Source organism: Tupaia chinensis, unplaced genomic scaffold (assembly GCF_000334495.1).
Source record: "Tupaia chinensis unplaced genomic scaffold, TupChi_1.0 Scaffold000085_1, whole genome shotgun sequence".
Classification (NCBI taxonomy): Eukaryota; Metazoa; Chordata; class Mammalia; order Scandentia; family Tupaiidae; genus Tupaia; species Tupaia belangeri.
Window position 1 is genome coordinate 4187879 of NW_006159547.1, and position 21337 is coordinate 4209215.

The 21337-nt window shown below is 35.4% G+C and overlaps 1 protein-coding gene across 1 annotated transcript in view; it reads left to right on the forward strand.

Annotated features, from left to right (window-relative positions):
• NAV3 (neuron navigator 3) overlaps positions 1-21337 on the forward strand; it is a 688714-nt gene that overhangs the window by 427039 nt on the left and 240338 nt on the right. Inside the window, 1 exon segment of the mRNA XM_014585711.2 lies at positions 19745-19813. Coding sequence (XP_014441197.1) covers positions 19745-19813 — 69 coding nt within the window.

The following is a 21337-nucleotide window of genomic DNA, read 5'->3' on the forward strand; positions in this document are numbered from 1 at the left end:
CCCCCCCAGGGGGGATGGCCACGCCGCAATCCCTTTTCCTCCATTCTCCTCTCGGGATCTTGGGCACACATGCACATGTGCCCAGCGTGAGTTTTAAGCCACTGGGTCTGGGATGCAAACCACAGTCAACTACATTGGAGTCTAGCGACTTAGCCATTACACTAACTCCTGGTCCCAAATTTTGAATTTCTTAAAGGTGGATTGTATTTGGGAAATACTTGATTCTATTTAGAGTGAGAAATACTTTATTAATCAAGTGATCAATTATCAAAGCTTTGCATAAATCTAATATAAAAACTAGATATGGGGGCTGGCAAGTTGTGTGGTTAAAGTTGCTGGATTCCCACATGGCTGAGTGCAGTTTGAGTCCTGGGCCTGGCAGCTTACTTTCTCGCTTTCCCTTTCTCTCTGTCTCTGTATGGTCAGATTAAAAACTAATAATAGCAAGCGGAATTAAATATTTCTTTTTTTTTTAAAATAAACTAGATTTTATCTGTCTAGTGATCTTTGGATGGACCTTACTTGAGTAAAGTTTAAATGTCTCACTATATTACAAAATGTTAAGTATCCTCATAAACCAGTTTATCCTCTATTTCTGACTTTTTATTTTGAAAAGAGTAGACAAGGCCTTCTCTAAGTGAAGAAATATGATGACTATTTTAGAGTAAATTGTTAAAAATCTTATATAAAATTCCTATAGATATTTTCTATAGATATTAACTGGGAGGTGGAGAAAGCACCATTTATTTATTTATATATTTATTTATTTGTTTGCTTATTTATTTATTCATTTATTTATTGGAGAGGTTTTTGCTATAGGGCACGTGTGCTTGCCAGAAAGACAGAGAGAGACAGAGAGACAAAAGGTGACAAGTCACACCCCAGGGGGGTGGCCATGCCGCAATCCCTTCTCCTCCATTCTCCTCTCTGGATCTTGGGTACACACGCACATGCACCCAGCTTGATTTTATGCCAGGAGGTCCAGGACTCGAACCGTAATTGACTACATGGGAGTCCAGTGAAATAGCCATTATACTAACTGCTGTTCCCCAGCACCATTATTTTAATTCTAAAAGCAAGATAGCAGTGAATCCTGCATGTTTCAAACTCAGAAGATTCATTTTCATCAATAGTTACATCTTAGGCACTTAGGATATTTCTGTTAATTATATGATGTTAACAATGCCTGTAAATGAATGCATGGTTTTGGAAATATCTAGTAAGCATTATAGTGAAAAAAAAAGTACAAAATGAACATTTATTTCTTGTACCGACCTAACTAAACATGAAGTGTTAGGATTATAGTATACTTCAAAAATGATTTCATTTGCTAAAAGCATAGTAAAAATGAGGTGAGTTTTCTAACAGTGCAAGTCTTTTAACCAAATTTTTGTCCGTATTATCACGTGACTTTCCATCCTGTTATCAACCAGTTGGTAAATTTTACTAACTCAAAAATAATGGTGATTAAACCACATGAGGAGATATTTTAGTTTTATGTTTCATAGAATGAAAACATGTAAAAAGAAAAGAAGTTGAATGTGAAAGTGGAGTTAAGAAATGACAGAGTTGAGGGACCATGTGCAAAATGTCATGTGTGAATCCTGTTGGCGTCTGTTCATCTAAACTGTCCTGAGTAAAGGTTTCCCCAAATGACTGCTCCCCTTGCAGCTCCTTTCCGAGGTTCTCATGACCCCTACCGCACACGTTGCTATTGGAACCCTCTTTCCATTGAGGACATTTGCCTTCTAGGGTTGGATTTTTTTTTTTTTTCCCAGGAAATATAATTTCCTTCTGGGAGATTCACTCTAAAACTGGGGCGGTTTACAGCTTTTCAGCCTGGGGTTATAAATCTTGAGAAGTATATAAGGAAGTTTAATTTAAGATGACAGGAAGGCTTTTGTAATTTAAACCCTCGTGAACCTGGCTTCAATTAGTTGCTTAACTTAGTTCTGTGTTGTGGCCTATAAGTGTGCTGCTTTTAAAAGTCAGTGAATCAATTAACTTTAACCGAAACAAAATAAAAAGCAAAAAGAAGAGAGACTTTGTGAATCAAAATAGACAGGATTTTGTCATTCCTATTGAGAGATAATTGAAGAAAAAAATGATTCTTTAATTATCCCAATTTGGAAATTAAGAAGAGGGTGTAATACTAAATTTCTGCATGTATGTGTTTCTGTGTGTATACACACATGTGCACACACTTTAGTTATGTTCTATTGCTATTATTCTCCTACTTAAAAAGCGTGGCAACCACAGCTGTGGTGAAGATGAAGACATACCTATACAGTTTTAGTTATTTTAGAGTCAGGCAAGCATGGATCTGTCATTACTCAGTGGAATGGCATTGAATAAGTGATTACTATTTTTTAAGAATTTTGCTATAGGGTATGTGTACTCCCAGAGACAGAGAAAGACAGAGAGAGAAGGAAAGTGAGAAATCACCCCCCAGGGTGGGGACGTTCACGCCACAGTCCTTCTTCTTCTACTTTCCTCTTGGGATTTCAGGCATACATGCATACGTGTCCAGTGAATTTTTCAAGCTGCCGAGTCCAATACTCAAAATGGAGTCAGCTCTCTGGGATCTAGCACCTTAGCCACCATACTGTCTGCTAGCTCTGAACAAATGACTTAACGTGCTCCAATACCAGTGTTCTTACCTTTAACGTTGGGATGGTGATAACTTCCTCATAAAGGTGTTGAGGATACTCATGAATGATTTAGGTATAAAATGTTTATTTAGAGCTACTCTTACTATTAAATAGATACTCATACCAGATATTTTCTTCCACTTCTAGATTATGCCATATGTGTAATAAAATATATTTTCCCACACCAAAACCTAAGTCAGCCTAATCATTGTTCCCCTTTTCCTGACATTTTCTAATCATATCTGTCTACTCCATTTTTAAATTTTATTAAATATATACAAATTTATTCAGAGGAAAAATATCATCATGATTGAATTAATAATCAAATAATGCTGTTTTTCACATGTCCAACCTAAGTATATAGAGATAAGCCTTCTAATTATTTTAAGTATTTCCTTAGGAATTACTTCCTTATAGATAAATAAAATACTTCTACTACTAGTATTTATTCATCTGTGTAATCATTATTTTTTTTATTTTTGGAGAGGTTTTTGCTATAGGGCGCGTGCGCTCGCCAGACAGACAGAGAGAGACAGAGAGATAGAAAGCAGGAAATCACCCCCCAGGGGGGATGGCCACGCCGCAATCCCTTCTCCTCCATTCTCCTCTCGGGATCTTGGGCACGCACGCACACGCGCCCGGCGTGAGTTTAAGCCACCGGGTCCGGGACTCGAACCGCGGTCGACTACGTGGGAGTCCAGCGACATAGCCATTACGCTAACTGCTGGTCCCATCATTATTATTTTTAAAATTTTACGTGTTTATTCCACGAGTGACTTGAAGAGAGAGACAGACATTGATATATTAATAGCACTTTAACAGAGTTTGATACCGTGATCTATCCCTTCTTCAGGAAGGGATACCAGCATGATGCCTGGCATACTCAGAGAGAGGTTTTCATATAAGAAATGGCAAATTTCCCAAGTGTGTCTCCCTCACATAGCACTACATTTTACCCCTGTGCCACCATCTGGGTCTTAATTTGGTTGTTATCTTTTCTTTTTTTCTTTTTTTTTTTTTTTTTTTAGGGCTTTTTGCCTTAGGATGTGTGACTTGCTGAAGAGAGAGACAGAGACAGTGAGAGAGAAAGTAAGAAATTATCCCTTGAGGGGATGGACATGCTGCAATCCCTTTTCCTCCATTCTCCTTCTGGGTTCTTGGGCACGCATGCACAGGCGCCCAGTGTGAGTTTCGAGTCCCTGGGTCTGGGACTCTAGCTGCAGTCGACCATGTGAGAGTCCAGCAATGTAGCCACTACACCTTCTGCTGGCCCCTGATCATTATCATTTGATTCACTCTTTCTCATTTCTCTCTCTCCCCTCATTAACTTCTTCAATAAATATTAATTAAGCACCATATATGTTCTAGACAATCTTTTAAAATTTTGGAAATGAAAATTTTGACTAGTATAGAAATTACAAAAGAAAATAAGACTAAACACAGCAATGTTACCAAAATCTGTATCAATGAAGAAGAGAAGAGAATCAAGGTCTTGGTTCAGGAGCTAGCCATTGTTTAAAACTCAAGGAGCTGGGGATAATTGATGAAGTGGCAGTTAAGGTGCTGGACTTTCTTTCTGTCTCTGTGAGTACATGTGTCCTACAGCAAATTAATAATGAAAAATAAAATTAAATAAATAATTCTTTTAAAAAAAGGAAAAGAAAAACTTTATGGAGGTAACAAGACTTGGTAGAATAAATAGAAAAGAGGCAGCCTATAAAGTTGGAAGAAAATTAGGAGAAGGTGAAGTCCAAAAGCAAGAAGAAATGTGCCAAGGAGGAGGGAGAGGCCAGTGGTGATGATTAGTATGTAGCCCTTTCCATGCACCAGTCACCATTCCAGTTCAGACACGAGTTTACCCTTTTAGCCCTTACAGAATCCCTGTGACATGGGTACTGTTCTTAATCCTACTTATTGAATAAGAAAACTAAAATGGGAAAGCCAACTAAAATGCAAAAAGATTCACGAAGACTAAGTTGTAAACTGAATTGGCACAATCTAACTACAGAATTTATGTTTCTCACCAGTATTGACAGGACCTCAATTGCATCAAATATTGGCTTTATGTAGGGCAAGTGCTGAGAATTACTTTATATGTTTTGCACTAAAGACTTTGATGAGAGTTATTTTAATAAAATAACTCCACAATAGTGAGTGGAATTTGTTTATTGAAAATAGGGCAAGAATTATGGATAAATGTATACAATTTTTGTCATTTTTTTAGAAAAAAGCAAATTAATATAGATGAGACTTTCTAGGAGTGCTACTAATATTACTCTCATTCATTCTTTTATTTGTTAACTTTGCAACGTTACATAATTAAATAATGTATTTATTTCATTCTCAAGCAGCTGTATTTTCTTACATTTTATTTTGTAAAACATGGATATTAACACTTCTGTTCAGTTCTTCCCCATCCACTAGCAAGTTCTAGCCTCTGTCATTTTTGCTATATTTTTGGTTATCAATGTTCATATGGTTTACATTCTATTTTGTACACATAAATGATCCTCCCAAGAACTTAGCATAGTTTGATTCCAGAGGTTGAAAACCATGGAGTGTTTATATAGTAACTATTTTGAATATTTTCTGAAGACTCAAGACGTAAACCTTGATTATTTTCTATGACCTTTCTGAAAGTCTAAGTGACAGCTGCTATTTGTTTTAAGCACTAAAATGGTAGATAACTGCGAAAGTGGGCCAGGGCAGATTTTATGATGCTCTAAGGGAGATCAGTCCAGGTCAACTGAGGGATCCCTCTATGGCAGCATCTTTTTTCTGGGGTTATTCAGCTATGATAGTTCTGTTTATTTGAGTGATTGGTTAGTTAGCCAGTTTGATTCTTTTACCTGTAAAAAATGATCATGAAGTGATCCTAGATGGGGAGTGACGGACATTGGCTTAATCTTGCTCTCTTTATAGCCCCTTCATCTCATCTGCTATTTCTTAGTACAGCTTCTCCCCCTACTTTTCAGGACTGAATCCTACCTCCATGTATACACTAGGGAGAGGTTTCCCTTACTTTCCGTTAGCATCCCTTTGTTTAGTTTTGGTTACCTGAAATCTATAGAAGGGTCTTGTCCATTGATGACCCCTGTCCTCTATCATACTCTTGTTCATTTTATGAACTAAGACCTTTATTATTCCTTCATCAACACATTAGTGGCTCCACATTAAGGAAAAGCAAATGACTCTTCTGAGTCTCAGAAGCCTTGAACAGAATCACTTTTGGTTCTGGTAACATTTTTTTTTATTACTGATAAAATAATAACAATTAACTGAACTTAGTTTTCTAGGTAGAAAATGAAGATGTCATGATTATTCTCTTTTTTCCCCACAAAAGTTGTGAAAATATAAATTTTAAAATATTAGACTGGGGTCAGCAGGGGGCATAGGAGTTAAGGCACTGGACTACCATGTGGTCAAGGTCCAGATTTAGCGGCTTGAAACATACAGGGTGCATGTGCGTACATGCCCAAAATCCAGAGAGGGAGTAGAGGAGAAGGAATTGCAGCATAGTCATCCTCCCAGGCAGTGATTTCTCACTTTCTGTTTCTCTCTGTCTCTCCAGCAAGTACATGTGCCCTATAGCAAAAAAACCTCTCAAAAAAATTAGAGAAAGGTTTTTTAAAAATTAAAATATTCTCATTTTAGAGTATGTAAATTAAGACATGCTTTTGGACATAAACATCTAGATAAAATGGTGGATTTTAATATAAAATTTAACCTTCTAACTAATTTAATCTTCTAACTACCAAATATTTTAAAAATATGAAATGTGTATTAGCATAGACCTGTGATGTAGGGTAACTAATTTTTGACCATTATTTTAAAATTTTACCACAGAACATTTGATATCTTAAATTTTATGTCTTGCATTTTTTGAACATTTCTCTCAGTCATAGGAATTTCATTCTAAAAGAGACTTAACTTTAGTATTTATGAGGTACTCTTTTCTCAAACAGAGCACTAATATTAGAGACTATTATTTTATTTGCAATTGGATACCATGTGAAATTATTATATATTAAGTTGTTATCAAATAAGAACTATACTTTAAACATTTGGCTTACTGACTTATAATGGAAAATGCAACATTTCAAAAATTATTGGGTCATCAGGGAAGTCATGATACATTTTCCCATGTTTTTCTATGCAAAAATGCATTATGACTTTTTCAATGACCCAATATCATAATCTTGGCAGTATGACTGTTGAATTATTTTCCTGCAGTCAGAGCTATAGAGATAACCAAACTTTCATCAGGGAATGCCTGAGTAAGAATAAAATTGGACCTAGGAGACTTACACATTTCAGCAACTGAAATAGTCTCTCCTATGAGACTTTAACCATTGCTCAAGATTCCAGCTTTGTGATAAAGAACATTTTAAACATTTCTTTCTCCTAATTTATTTTGAGAAATTTTTGCTATAGAGCATGTGCTCTCCAGAGACAGAGACAGACAACAAGAATTCACCCCTTAGTAGGAGTCCAGTGCCTCAACCACTATGGCACCTTCTGGCCCCTAAATATTTATTTGTTTCTTTATGCAGCAGTCAGTCCTCCCTTATCTGCTAGTGATATGTCCCAAGACCCCCAGTGGATGTCTGACACCATGGAGCATAATAAAACTTACATATAACGTGATTTTTCCTTTACGCACATGCCTGTGATAAAGTTTAATTTATAAATAGGGACAGTAAGATAGTCCCTAATTTTTTATTATAATCTTATTATAACTAGTAATAAATATAACAGATATAATAATATACATTTGCACCTCTGAATACACAATTATCCCTAGATTGCATATAAATATAATGTAAATACTATGTAAATAGTTGTTATAGTGTATTCTTTAAAAGTTTGTCCTATTTTATTGTTGTGTGGTATTGTTGCTTTTTATTTTTATCAAATATTCTAGTTCCAGTATTGGTTAAGTCCGTGGATGCAGAATGTGCAGATAGAGAGGGTAAATGATACGGTGATAAAAGTCATGTGAATGTGGTTTCTCTCTCAAAATATTTTGTTGCATTGTGCTCACCAGTTTTCATGCTGCAGTTGACCTCAGGTAACTGAAACCGTAGAAAGTGAAACTGAAAATAAGAGGAGACTGTGTTTCCTTTCCTATTTTTCTATGTCCTTTTTAAAATTATTCATTTTATTTGTTTTATTTACTTATTTGAGAGAAAGACACACACACACATACACACACACACACACACACACACACACACACACACAAGCACCCTCGATAGGCTCCGACACCACCATCTGTCTCCAATCTTTCTAATCAGCCAGGATCATGGCACACAGCTTGACTGGCATGTATAGGTCAACCTGGGGCCCAATCCCTGATTTTCCATATGATTCCAGCACTGCAGAGCACATGCTACCATGATGCCACCACTTCTGGGCAACCTGTGTCTCCACTTCGGACTCTCCCTGTTGCCTCTTCTTTTCTGATTGACCTTTCAATTTCATAAGTTATATTAGGTCACCGGGAAAGTCATGACATATTTTTCTATGCAAAATACATCATGATTTTCCTAATGACCCAATATTTTTTAAAATAACCCTTTTGGGGCCAGCAGGTATCATGGTGGCTAAAGCACTGAACCCCATATGGCCACCATGGCTTGAGTCCCAGACTCAAGTGATTTAAAACCTACACTGGCACATACATGACCAAAATCCTAGGATGAGAATGGAGGAGAAGGGATTGGGGTGTGGTCATCTCCCCCATCTCCTCTGAGGGGTGATTTTTCACCTTCTCTCTCATTGTCTGTCTCTATCTCTCCAGTGAGCTTCCACTCTATGGCAAAATCCTTTAAAAAAATCAGCTTTTTCTCTCTGCAAGTCTGTTGGCAGAATTGCAACTAATTCACTACCAGGGATGTTTTGAGTCACTTTTACTGATCTAAAACTCACTGCTTTGATGATTATATTTGTTCTGTGGTAAATTGAAAACAGCCCAATTATTAGGACTTGACATATTACACTTTTTGATAAATTACCACATACTTGAAAGATACACATTTATATAGTTATTTTTATAAATGTTATAATAAAAGGTAATTTTTATCAACTACATACTAATAAATAGTTTAATATATTTGTGATGACAACAATGCTTTTTATGTCTCTAGAAATGGTAAACAATTTAATTTTTAATAATGAAGATGGTCTTTGGAAAAATGAGTTTAACTCACAAAATAGCTTTGTCAGCATCCAGAGTCTATATAAATGTGATTGCATCACAATGAACTTTTGGAATGGAGCTCTGAATGTGTTGAGATGTAATTTTACTCTACAGTGAAAATCCTAAATGGGAGTAGCAAAGTATTTTAAGCTATGCATAAGTAAAAGCATTGTACAAAATCTACTTGTTGGTAACATTGGGAAAGAAATGTGAGCTGGTTTCCTGAGTTCTCCTTTATCTTGAAGTTGAACATTCCTAAAAGAATAAGAGACTTTGAAGCTGTAGTATCTCATACAGGCATCTCCCTCTTTAGTTACTGTTTTGAGATCTCAAAAAAGCAGACCATGCAGGTGGTCTTACTAACCGTCTGTGGAAATTTAACATAAGAAGAGGTTAAAATATATTTTCATACCATATTTCACTAATGGGATAAGTTATCATGGTAACCTGTCTCAAATGCACTCAAGATGATTTTTCAACCACCCAGCTACTAAACAGAAACACATGTGAGTGAAAGGAAAGTCCTGACTCGTTCATGGATCAGACAATAGCTGTTTTTAATAAACTTTCAGCAAACTTTAAGTACAGGGGCCAAGTATTTTATCACACACTCTGAAGTAAATACAGTTGTTGCAAAATATCTTAAATATTTTTGAAGGATCATATGTTGTTTTGAGATGCAAAAGATATATATATTTTGTAGACGTGGCTAAACTTTCTTAGAGTTATCATGTTGTCAGTTAATATTTTACAGCAGTTCACAAGGATCCTGCAGAAGGGAAAAGCTTTATACTGAGGGAGTTAGAGAGATTTTTAATTAAGAATATGTGGCTTCATTTCTATCTAGGACAATCCTAAGACATATGAGGAAAAAATATTTTAATCTGTCTTAAAAATGCTTATTAAATGGCTTTACTGGTTATTCTTTTGTGTAAAAATCCTCATTAGATTTTAGACTGTATTTAATTATAATGTATCTTAGGTAATTTATTCCCATTTTTCTGTCATGCTCTTTTCAGTGAATTTGCAAAGAAATAAGACCTATCTTTTTGACAGGATAGCATTTTACAAAAGAGAAATAAAGTTAGAAGGTAAATAAAAGTTGCCCATTGCAATCCAAACTCAAGAAATTTCTTACTCGGTATTCCTAAATTTGTTCCTTATATCCTTCACATCCCTTTGAAATAGTGTTATTAAAAGAACAAATGTGGAGACCAGCAAGTGGCATAATGGTTACATCACTGGAATCTCATGTAGTGACAGTGTTTCGATTCCCAGTCCTGGCAGCTTAAAACTCACATCAGATGGTGTGAGTACATGTCCAAAGTCCCAGGAGGAGAATGGAGGAGAAGGGATTGCTGTGTGGCCATCCCCCTGAGAGTGATTTCTCACTTTCTGTCTCTCAGTCTCTCCCTGTTTCTCCGGCATGTACATGCACCCTATAGCAACAAACAAACAAACTCTCAAAAAAAAAAGTAGAACAATGTGAAGTTATGACAAAGCATTCTTTTTTCTTTCTTTGTTAGTCAAGAATACTAAATGTCTGACAATATAGGGATTCTGTGTGTGGATTTCCAGTCTTAGGATATGTTTGTGTGATTCCAAGACTGAAGGTAAAAAGACAAGGTGGGAAATAAGAATGATTCTAAAATATTGCTTCATTGGAAAAGTCATGATGTATTTTTCTATGTTATTCTATGCAAAAATGTGTCATGACTTTCCCAAGGACTCAATAATCTTCTATAAAATTTCAGCATAGATTATGAATTATAAAACCTGTATAATGTGAAAAATTGCTTTTGCATTCCACTTTTTCTGATAAAAACATAGTTTATTCACCTATTTTTGTAGTAAGTACATCCATTTTTTTAAATTACCATTTTGTTGCTGAGTTTTACATTTTAATGAACCAACCATTGTCTAGTTAGATAGCCAATACATACCACATGGCTTAATGAAAGATGATATTGTTTCTAGTAATCCTTTATATATTAGATCCCAGTGTTGTTTTATTGGGAATTTGAAAGTTCAAATGTGACTTTTTAACAAGTAAATTGGCCCTTACTATGTGCCAAGAGTGAGCTAGATATGCAGTTTTAACTTTCTAATTGTCTATAGTCTTAAAGGGGGTGTAGATATTTAAGCCGATGTTCAATAAGGTATGTTAACTAACAAAAAAATATATGTTTACTGACCAAAGTTAGAAGAAGGAAGACATAGGAAGACATTGAAAAAGGGAATACCATTTCACAGTCAAGAAACTATAGTTGTTTGGTCAAGGAAAAAGTTTAAGAAATATGTCTGGTAATTTACTGCTATTTTTTAAATACAACCTGAGATCTTGTGGCACACATAAATTTCATTGTGCTCATGGATTTTGTAAGCCAAGGAATGAATCAGAACACAGAGAATAAGCTTGTCATTAGTCCACGATGTCCAGTGTATCTCCTGGGGAAAAATGGAATGGCTGGAGCATCATGAAATGCTGGAAGGCAGAACATCTCTGAATGGGAGGGCCATGGCCAAGATGGCTTCTTCACTCACAGGTCTAACAGCTTAACTGGAATAGAAACTACACACGGCTACTCTAGCATGGGGCATCAGACATTTTACCTGGTGACTCTTAGTCAAAGCAGTCACAAGTCCATCCAGGTTCATAGAGGTGGTGGAAAGGACAAAGATCTCACCTCTAAATGGAAGGAGTGTCATGGAATCTATTATTTCTTTGTGTTGGAATTGTCACTGAATGTGATGAGAGAGAAGCCTAGAGAAGAAGGCAGAGGTCATTTTATTGAGGCTGTGAATTCTCTGTCAAAGTCCTGGGACTTGTTTCCTGAATGTAAAGAACAATTGCTGTGAGAATATTTTGTCAGAGGAAAAACAAGATTATTTATAGCTTAGAAAGACTTTCCTGAATGATAGAGTACAGAAGATACAAGTGATGAGGAGAAGAATAAGGAGGGATACTGAAGATACAGTGTCAAAAGAGTCAATAGTTTAAGGACATTAGAATGTGACTGGAACAATGGATTTGATGACTGACTATAGGAAAAAGTAAGAGAAAATCATCATTGTGTTGTTGTTAACTAATTATATAGTGATGTATTTCAATTAAGTAACAAATAGTAATACAGTAGCAGAAACATGAAAGGAAGTAGGTGGATAGGAAAATGTTCACCTTCAGCCTTCTTAGTTTTGAGAGAGATTTATTGATTGACTGATTGTCAGAGGATGCATGCACTTGCCAAAGAGAGACATAGAGGGAGAGGGAGAACACATTTCCCACTTGTTTGTGGTTATACCGCAATCCCTTCTCCTTCATCTCTCCTTCCTTTCAGGATTTGGGCCATGCACACATATTCATCCTGTGTGTTTTTCAAGCTACTAGGATGAGATCCAATTCGCAGTTGACCATGTGAGATCCAATTCCCTTAATTACCATGCTACAGGACCAGTCTGGTTTTAGATTTCAATGGGACTCATAGATGGTGATATCTCACAGATAGCTCTGGAGCTAAGAAAACAGCCTGAGAAAAAGACGAAACATTAGCCAAGCAGTGTTTTATTGATGAAAGCAATAGAGTGGAAAAGATTCATAAAAAACTTTGAGGTGGGTAAGTTATCCTCATTTAGCAACTGAAAAAACAGGCAAAGGGCAGTTGAATTGAGATTCAAGTAGAGCATTCTGGTTCTAGATTATTGTGTTGTTAACCAACATACTAAATCTTCACTACTGGGGTTTCAATTTATTAATTCATAGACAGTAAATATTTAATAGTACCTTTTGCACTCCCGCCTCATATTTTTGTTTCTGCTTCCAAATCTGAAGCAAATTAAGTCTTCATTAAGTATAAAATTATATTTCCTATACAGAATATTTAAGTTAGTATGGTTTTAGGGGTTATAGTTCTTGGTGAAACAGTAACTTACCACTGCCCAGTTAAACCTCATTTTTCCAAATTAAATCTTTCTAGCACAGTACCAGTACATGGTAGGTGGCCAATAAAAATCTTTTTCATGATTAACCAATTGATTGCTTGCATAAGTAAATATATACTTTCTAGAAAAAGCACTGAACTTAGTTAAAATTCTTGTTATGTATATCTATTTGTTACCTTAAAAAACCTAGTAGTATGAAGTTGATTCCTTATTTGTTAACTAATTTAATATCCAAAATGATTTATGTCCTTTGTAAGAGGACTACTAGAATAAAATCATAAATGATTTTTACTGCTACCATGAAGGTGGTGCAGTTACTGACTCTTGACCTCCTGCATGCCCGGAATTTCCTGTTGCTTTTTCCTCCTTGAAACTCTGTTTAACTTATAATCAGATTCTAGATTTTTTTTCTCTTCTCTTCATACACTATCCAAGGGATGTTCAACTTTCTTTACCTACACACTCTCTAGTACTAATAGGGTCCAACTCGGGCCAGAGGTCTAGGAGTCCTCTTAGATTCTTTCTTTTCTTTCAATTCCTCTTGCTACTATTTTAAGTTATCTCAATTATTTATTTCTTTTTCCTGAGCCTCTGTCTTTAGTCAGGCCCTCAGCTTAACTGAATTACAACAGTGATGACCTATTCGGTCTTCCTGTTTCCAGTTTTGCAAGTCTCTCAACCTCATTCCTCCTTTACACATCTATGAAAAGGATCTATCGAACCTGAAAAACTATCCTTTCGTAATTAAAACTTTCGGATAGATTCCCACTGCAGTCAGAATAAAGGACATTTTTTTTTAAGCAAGTTAATGTGGCTAGGTTGTTACCTGCACATACAGTAGGAATGAAAGAGTTCTTAGAAAATGATGAATTAGAAAAAATATTTAAAATTATCACAGTAGTCAAACATAAATTGACACTTTTTAAGAATAAGCTTGATAAGAACCAAAGAAGAGAAAATTGATAAGTTGTGTGGGATTCACATGGTATGTTTCAATGATTTCTAATAATTTATATGTAAATCATATCAGGGGCAAACTAAATTTTTAAGGTTGAAACTAAGAGATGAGAGAAAGAAGAAGGAGTGTATATGGAAGTCCACACGTATATGGAAGTCCGTAAGTAAGATTTAGTACAGCATAAACAGAATCTTCTACAAAAATTCCATAGGGAACTATTCAAATCTTCTCAATAATGTTTTGATGAGAGCACAGAGAAGAGATACAAATAAATTTTAACTCTCATTCTAATTCACCTTGACTAATAAAGGTTGTTGAATCATGATCAAGGCTTGTGATGCCACCACAGGTCTTAGAAAGAAAAAAAAAAAAGGTCCTGTGATGATCAATGATGTCTGTAATGGACATGAATGTCTCTAGTTGTAAAATATGTGCTGTGGTTTTTTTAGCCCTAACTATAATATTGCTTACAATTTTGAATGATAATGTTTGCTTGGAAGACCATGAAAATAGTTGTTTAGATACTAGAATTATCTTACCCTTTGCACTTGTTTTGATTGTGCATTCCAAATTTCTAGGTAAAGTGACTTGTTGAATGAAACTGATTAGCATTATCTATTTGAATCCAAAATAATATCTACGGAAAGTAAATTTATTTGAGACTGAGAGATATTCTGTAAGTAATATAAAAGTATTATCACGATGCCTTAAAAATCCCAACAGATTCATAGGACAATGAATTGATATCTAAAGAAACATTAAAAATTTTCAGTTGATATTTTTTCAGTTTATAAGGAGAGAGTATTATATAAGACAGAGCACAGATTATGGAGTCTGGTAAACTTAATTCAAATTTCAGCACTGTATATTTAACTTTTACAAATGAATTCATGTTTCAGTTGCTGTATTTGTCAGTGAAATATAAAATGTCTCCTTTGAAGTCATGTTGTAGGGAATGAATAAGAAAATGGGGCCCACACTGTGGCCTGTGGTTATAGCAGTCCGATTATTCATAGCTGACTGCAATTCAAGCCCAGACCTGGTGGCCTGAGTCACATGCCGGGCACGTAAGTGTGTGTGCATGCCTGAAATCCTCAAAAGCAAGGAGGAGAAAGGATTGTGGCCTGACCATTCCCCATGGGATATGCTTTCTTCTCTCCCTTTCTCTCTGCCTCTATCTACATGTACCTTCTAGAAGAAAAAAATTTCTAGAAGAAAAAAATATATGTAAATTGTTGTCACATCATAAAGATATGATAGAGATTCGTATCTTTCTGTTTCCACTTCTAACATAATTCTGATCATTTCTTTATTAAAACAATTTTCCTCACCTTTAAGGAGAAAATGCAACATTCCATAGTTTGGTAATACCAATCAATAAATATCAATAATTAGTTATCTAGTTGTTGAACATTTACTAACCCTATCATAGGGACCAAGAATGCAAAAATAAACATCATTCTTACCCTGGAGAACAACACAATCTGTTAAGGAGACACATGTCTAACCTGATCAATTACCGTTTATTTTTAGAGCTAGAATATCTAGGTGATACTATGAAGCTATTTAGCTAGGAAGCTCTGAAGTTTAGGTTGAAATTTGAGTTTAAAATATAGAATTGCTATAAAAGCAATGGAGAAGTAGATCATCTGATGTCTGAGATTAGAGTTTTGAAAATACTTACGGTTGGATCAGTCCCATGACACAACAGTTAGGCGCTATGCAGAGGAAACTGGGTCCCACATGGCTGGCCAGGGTTTGAATCCTGCCTTGTCAGCATCATGCTGGTGCTGCATGTGCAAGTGTGCCTGGGATTCTGATGGGCTGGAGAATTGGAGGATAAAGGATTGTGGCATTACCAGCCCTTTTGGTGTGTGCTTGTGCTCTCTGGCAAAAAAAAAAAGAAAAAAAAAGAAAAAAAGAAAGAACGAACAAAAAAGAAATACACATGGAAATAGCATGATGTTTGGAGAAGGCCAGTGAATATAATTCCAATGTAGGACAAGCAGCTGGAAATGTGGCTCTTGTGTCAGGAGCTAAGCAAGATGAGGACATCTAGCAGAAACATGCTATTGACATTTGGAGCAGCAGTATGGTGAAAATGAATCCTAAGAAGAGACATAGCTTCAGATATTTAGATTGTGTTGATTGATTTTGGAAACTGCAGGTTTCTCCCTCCAAGGAGACATGTGTCTATTCTGTAGAGCACGGCCTTTCTAGCTTTAATAAACACAGGACTCATCTGGGATCCTATTAAAATGCAGACTCTGATTCAGTAAGTCTGGGATGGGCCTTGAGGCTCTGCATTTCTAACAAGTCCCAGGTGATGCCAGTGCTGTTGGTCTACAAACCACATTTTGAGTGGTGAGGCTCCAGTGGTTAGTAAAAATGAGTAAGCACCATTTAGGCCCTGTTTACTTTGAGACGCTCTCTTTCCTCTTAATCAATGGGTATTACAATTCCTCATGAGGATTTACACTGAAGCCAGAATAAGAAGTTCTGGCAGTTTGGATCCCGCTGTGTTTGGAACACCAGATGTGCTCCAGGCTTTTTTTTTTCTTTTTCTTCTTATTTTCTTTTTTTCTTTTTCTTGTAATAATTATACTGTTGGGGCCTGCAGATGGTATAGTGGTTAAGGTGCTAGACTCCCACATGGTCGACCACTTTTGTGTCCCATACCTGAGGACTTGAAACTCACAACGGGCATGTGTGCATGCATGCCCAAAATCCTGAGAGGAGAATGGAGGAGAAGGGATTGCAGTGAGGCCATCCCCCTGGGGAGTGATTTCTCGCTTTCTGTCTCTCCGGCAAGTGCACATGCCCTATAGCAAAAATATCTCTCCAAAATATAGTAGTAATTATTATACTGTAAAGTTTTCTCTTCTTCCCCTCCATGTTTAGGAAACTAAAAAGCATGCCCTTGATATTCTACTGTATCAGAAAGATGATCTGATACTTCCTTTATTAGGATTCACAGAAGTCTCTTTTGTGCTTTGGTTTCTGACATTTTTTTTTTTTTTTACTCACCACTAGCTAGGACTCTTATTTGACAATATTTAAAAAAAAAACAAAACAAAACAAAACAAAGCAAAACAACTAAGCAATATTTAATCCAGGTTTTTGAAACTCCTCAGTTTACCAGTGTTTTGCATCTGTTCACCCCTGCTTGTCTTAGAGCTGCAGCTATATGTCTCCTGTGTGTTTCAGTAAACTACACATTAACAGTTGCTCCTCACTTGCTTTGTTACGTATTTTAAATGTGAAACTTGGGAAATGGCCTTATACTCACTGTCATAGAAAAATGCTTTACAGCTGCCTAGGGAGTTAAGCAAAAAAATAAAAAAATAAAAAAGTCAAGTAAAGGAATCTGTTAAGATTTTGAGTCAGGTCAAAAGAAGTATGAAAGATATGGGGAGATATTGACCATGTAAGAGTCTGAAAGAGAAAAACTGAAAGAAAGGAAGAATACTGAGACAAAGGATTTGATGTCTCTGTCCACTTTAGATCATCAAGTGACTTCAGAAGACTTGAGTTAGTATGATAGATATGAAAATTGAAGAATATACAGATAAATAGATTTGTAGGGGTTGAATTAGTATGACTAGATTTTGATGGCTCATGTGGAATAATTGAAAGAGAAAAGTGAAAAGAAAATTAGTCATTGAAGTTTCAAGTCCACATGAACAGAGGAAATTATGAACCTGTGAACAGAAATAAAGATTAAAGAAAAAAATTGTTAAGATTGAGAGAGAAAGGAAGAAAAGAGGTTTGGTGTGATTAGCTTGAAACTTAGGTAAACGGAAAAGTCTTTTATTGAGTTAATATTGATGGCTGGGAGTATAAAGTAGAAGTGAATTCTAGGGGATAGAATTTTTGTTGAAATCTCTGTAGGAAATAAGTGAAAAGAGCTCATAGAAGTATTTGAGGAATGAGGATATAACCCATGTTGGGGGAAATCATGCCCTTAAAATATGGGGAAAGAAAGAATACCCAATGAAGGAAAGAGAAAATGAACAAGAATGGTACTGGACAAGTCAGGTGAGCTTATTGGAATGACACTACAAAAGGGAGCAATGGACAAGGTGCAGGGACCAATATGATCAAATACACAGACATTATGACATGATAAAAATGTAACGAGATTTGGTATTCTTCAAGATAACATGTTCTCAAATGCAAGAGAAGCATAAACAAAAACATTACAAGGGATTAACATGAGATGGTTTTATACAAAAATATAGGCAACAAGTATTCTTTTCTAGTAATCAAACATGGGCCATAAAACCAAATTGATTTTGGCTAAATCACTTAATCTCTCTAGAATTTGTTGTTGCTTTTCCAGTTCTGTAATAGGAATTATATTATGGTACTTCTTTAAAATAGTAAGAGAGAAATCAGTTCCCTCCCAGAGAGGACATTGTCATCTCTACTATTAGTATCTGTGTTCAAGTTGGAGAGTACAAGATATAGTGGTTAACCTTTAAGTGCCTCTCTTACTTTTTTATTAACAGGTTGACTACGAAGTTCACAAAGGGCTTTTCTTTTGGGTGCTTTTATTTTTCAATTTATTTTGAAATTCATATCTCATTGAATGGAGACGCTGAGTGTTTCTTTTAAAATTATGCTGTGATATTATTGCTTCTAAGATGGTTGGGCCAGTTATGGCTGGTTGCTTCCAGTGCCCAACATAGTTAGGATACAAAATGCATTATGTGTAAATAATAACGCAGCATGCCAAGTGTAAAAACAAAAAAAGTGTTAATGTGAGCCTGAAAACTTCTTATAAGGATATATTCTCTGTGAGCCAGACAATTTCAAGGACCTGTAAGCTCCTACCACAGAGTAGCACAGGGAAGTAAGAATTAATTTAGGAAACACTTCATTATCCTAAGTAATCCTTCCCTTCACTAAAATACCTTCTGCTTGGCAGCAGGACTCCAAGTGGCTCTTCCCACTCTCATTCCAACACCCCCATGTTGTTTCTGTTTCCTTGGAGATTTGGAGCCAGGGCATACATAGCAACTGGGTTCATGTATAATCATCACAATTCACTGGAGAAGGGCTTCTACAACCGAGCATCAACCCATGACCATCACATGGTGTGTTAGTCCCTTCTGAGTCTATTGGGTTTATCTCTGCATATACTTCAGAACATTAATTCCAAAACCCTTTAGTAACTCAGAAATCAGTTTAACCTAAAAGGCAAATACAAATTTGCATTTTGTTTCTAAAAAGTATTGATCTTCTAAATTTGGTTTAAATATACTTTCTTGGGTCTTTGAACAAGTATTTTGATTTAAGGGATAATTGGAAAATGTAATTTAAGAATGCCTGGAAATTACCACCAGTATTTGTTAAGTTTGTTTTTGAAGATTTTTAACTACACTTAATTTTGAAGTTTTGTATAGGTCTTTCTTTAGACAAAACAATTTTTATTGTCCACTGTCTTGAAAAAAAAAATCTCTCTAGTCCTAGAAATCAAAATAACTTATTAGACAGAAATGAAACGTTTTAATTACTTGGGTTTCAAAATATTTAGATTTAAAAAGCACATTAAAAGAGCATATTGAAGAGACTATTAACTCTCATTTCCTCCTCTTTTCATTTTAACCTCTTTAAGAAAAAGTTCTTTCTATCATCTAAGTGAAACTCTAGTGTCCCTAAAGTTTTCAGTCATTTATAAAAGTTGAGTTTTTATAAGTTGAAGTAATACTATTGAAAAATATTAATAATATTATGCAGCCATAAATTTAAAGTCAATTGTGACACATTTTATTGCAAGGGATACACTGCATTATTTCATAGAGCATCCGTAATCAAAGGTCATGGTGTGTATGTTGCATTATCATGATTTTCTAATTAGTTTGTTCTTTATACATGTTTATATGTGTTTCAATTGCATTTCATTAACTCATAGTTTTCTTGTTAAGTTTGTGCTTTCTTCCATGTTCAAAGAATCTCTTTAATTCAATTTCTCTGTTTCTCCTCATACAGTCTGGCAGCCAGATATGCAACTCAGTCTAATCACAGTGGAATTGCAACCAGTCAAAAAAAGCCTACTAGGTCAGTTAATATCTCTGATTTATTGCTTATTAGTGATATTCAAATAAATGCCCAGTAATATTTTGTCCTATCACTCTAATTTTTTAAATAAGTGACATACATCTGTATGAAAAAGTTTAGAACACTGAATTCTTTCAGGAGGATTTGAATATACCATCTCGGGAGTACACACATTTGTGTTAGGTAATTAAATGGGTTTTAGCTTTTCCTTAGTTCAGTTAAACAGTGCAATACTGGGCTGACATCTAAATTTTAGAATTAGAGAAAGTCAAGAAAAAAATTGCTTCGAAGGCCCCACTAGGTCACAGAATCTGGAAATTATACAACATTGAAATTGCTTTTAGAGACAGACATACATTAATTATTGCACTTTTTAAAGCAGAATTGAGAAAAAAAATACTGGCAGATTTGGATGGGGACATTAGCACTAGGTCAACCTGGACCACTTTTCTGTATATAATAGATTAAATTTCTGCTTCATTCTGATGTATGTATTTTACAGACACTTGTAATCATTGACAGAAAATTATGTACTGTTTGAAAACTAATATGATGCAAAAATAAGTTGAGTTTGTTTTTTTATAAAAAATGTTAACTTGCTGAAAGCATCATGGTAGCATGGTAGAGATGATTAAAGTCACAGCAAAGGTACTTTGCACCTCTGATGATGCTGCGATTCCGTGTACCATCTCTCTCCCTGGGTGATGGTTTCTTAGTCATGGCTTCGTTCATGAATCATTCTGTACAGTGCTTGATCACAAGGACTGCTCTCGATGCTTTGTCTTGAGGTAGGTGCCTCCCCTCTTGGCTTCATTTTCTAAGTTATACTCATTTCCATAGTAGTTAAAATGATTCTGGAAAGACAAGTTTAAAGGATATTCAATTAAAATTTAGAATAAATGATATAAATTAAGAGTGTGGGAGGAACAGCAGCCCGCCATGTACAATGAGCATTTTTATTATTACTTCTGAGACTTACGCCTGTAAAATGTATTTTAAGTACTTGGTTTTAATAGAACATCTCTTTCTTTCTCTCTCTTTTTCATCTCATTTCCCTTTTTATTACTTTGATGAATGATCTGGAGGCTCTGGCTGCCTATCAAGTTAGGGGAATGAGAAGAGCAAATGCATTTTTAAAATTTGTTGTAATTTGTTCTTCCAAGAACTGAAGATCACTTGGTTTTATGGTTTGCAATAAAGATGAAAATACTTTCAAATTGCTTTCTAGAAACAGGTCAAATTTCATTGCAAACAGGGAGAGTTTTGTGACAAAATTTGTTTATACATGTGAGTTTGGAATGAACTTTCAAAGTCTATGGTTATGGCTATAGGAATAGTTCTCAGATTTTGTATGATTGAAATATTTGGCCAAATTAATTAATCGAATTCTTTCTGCAAAGTGAAATCACTGGTACTGTAAATTCTTAGAGTCTGTGGTTATTGTACCATACTTACAAACCCTTACAGATCCATTTGAGCAAAGGTTAAATGCTGGAATCATTTAGAAAAGATTCTAATCTTGTG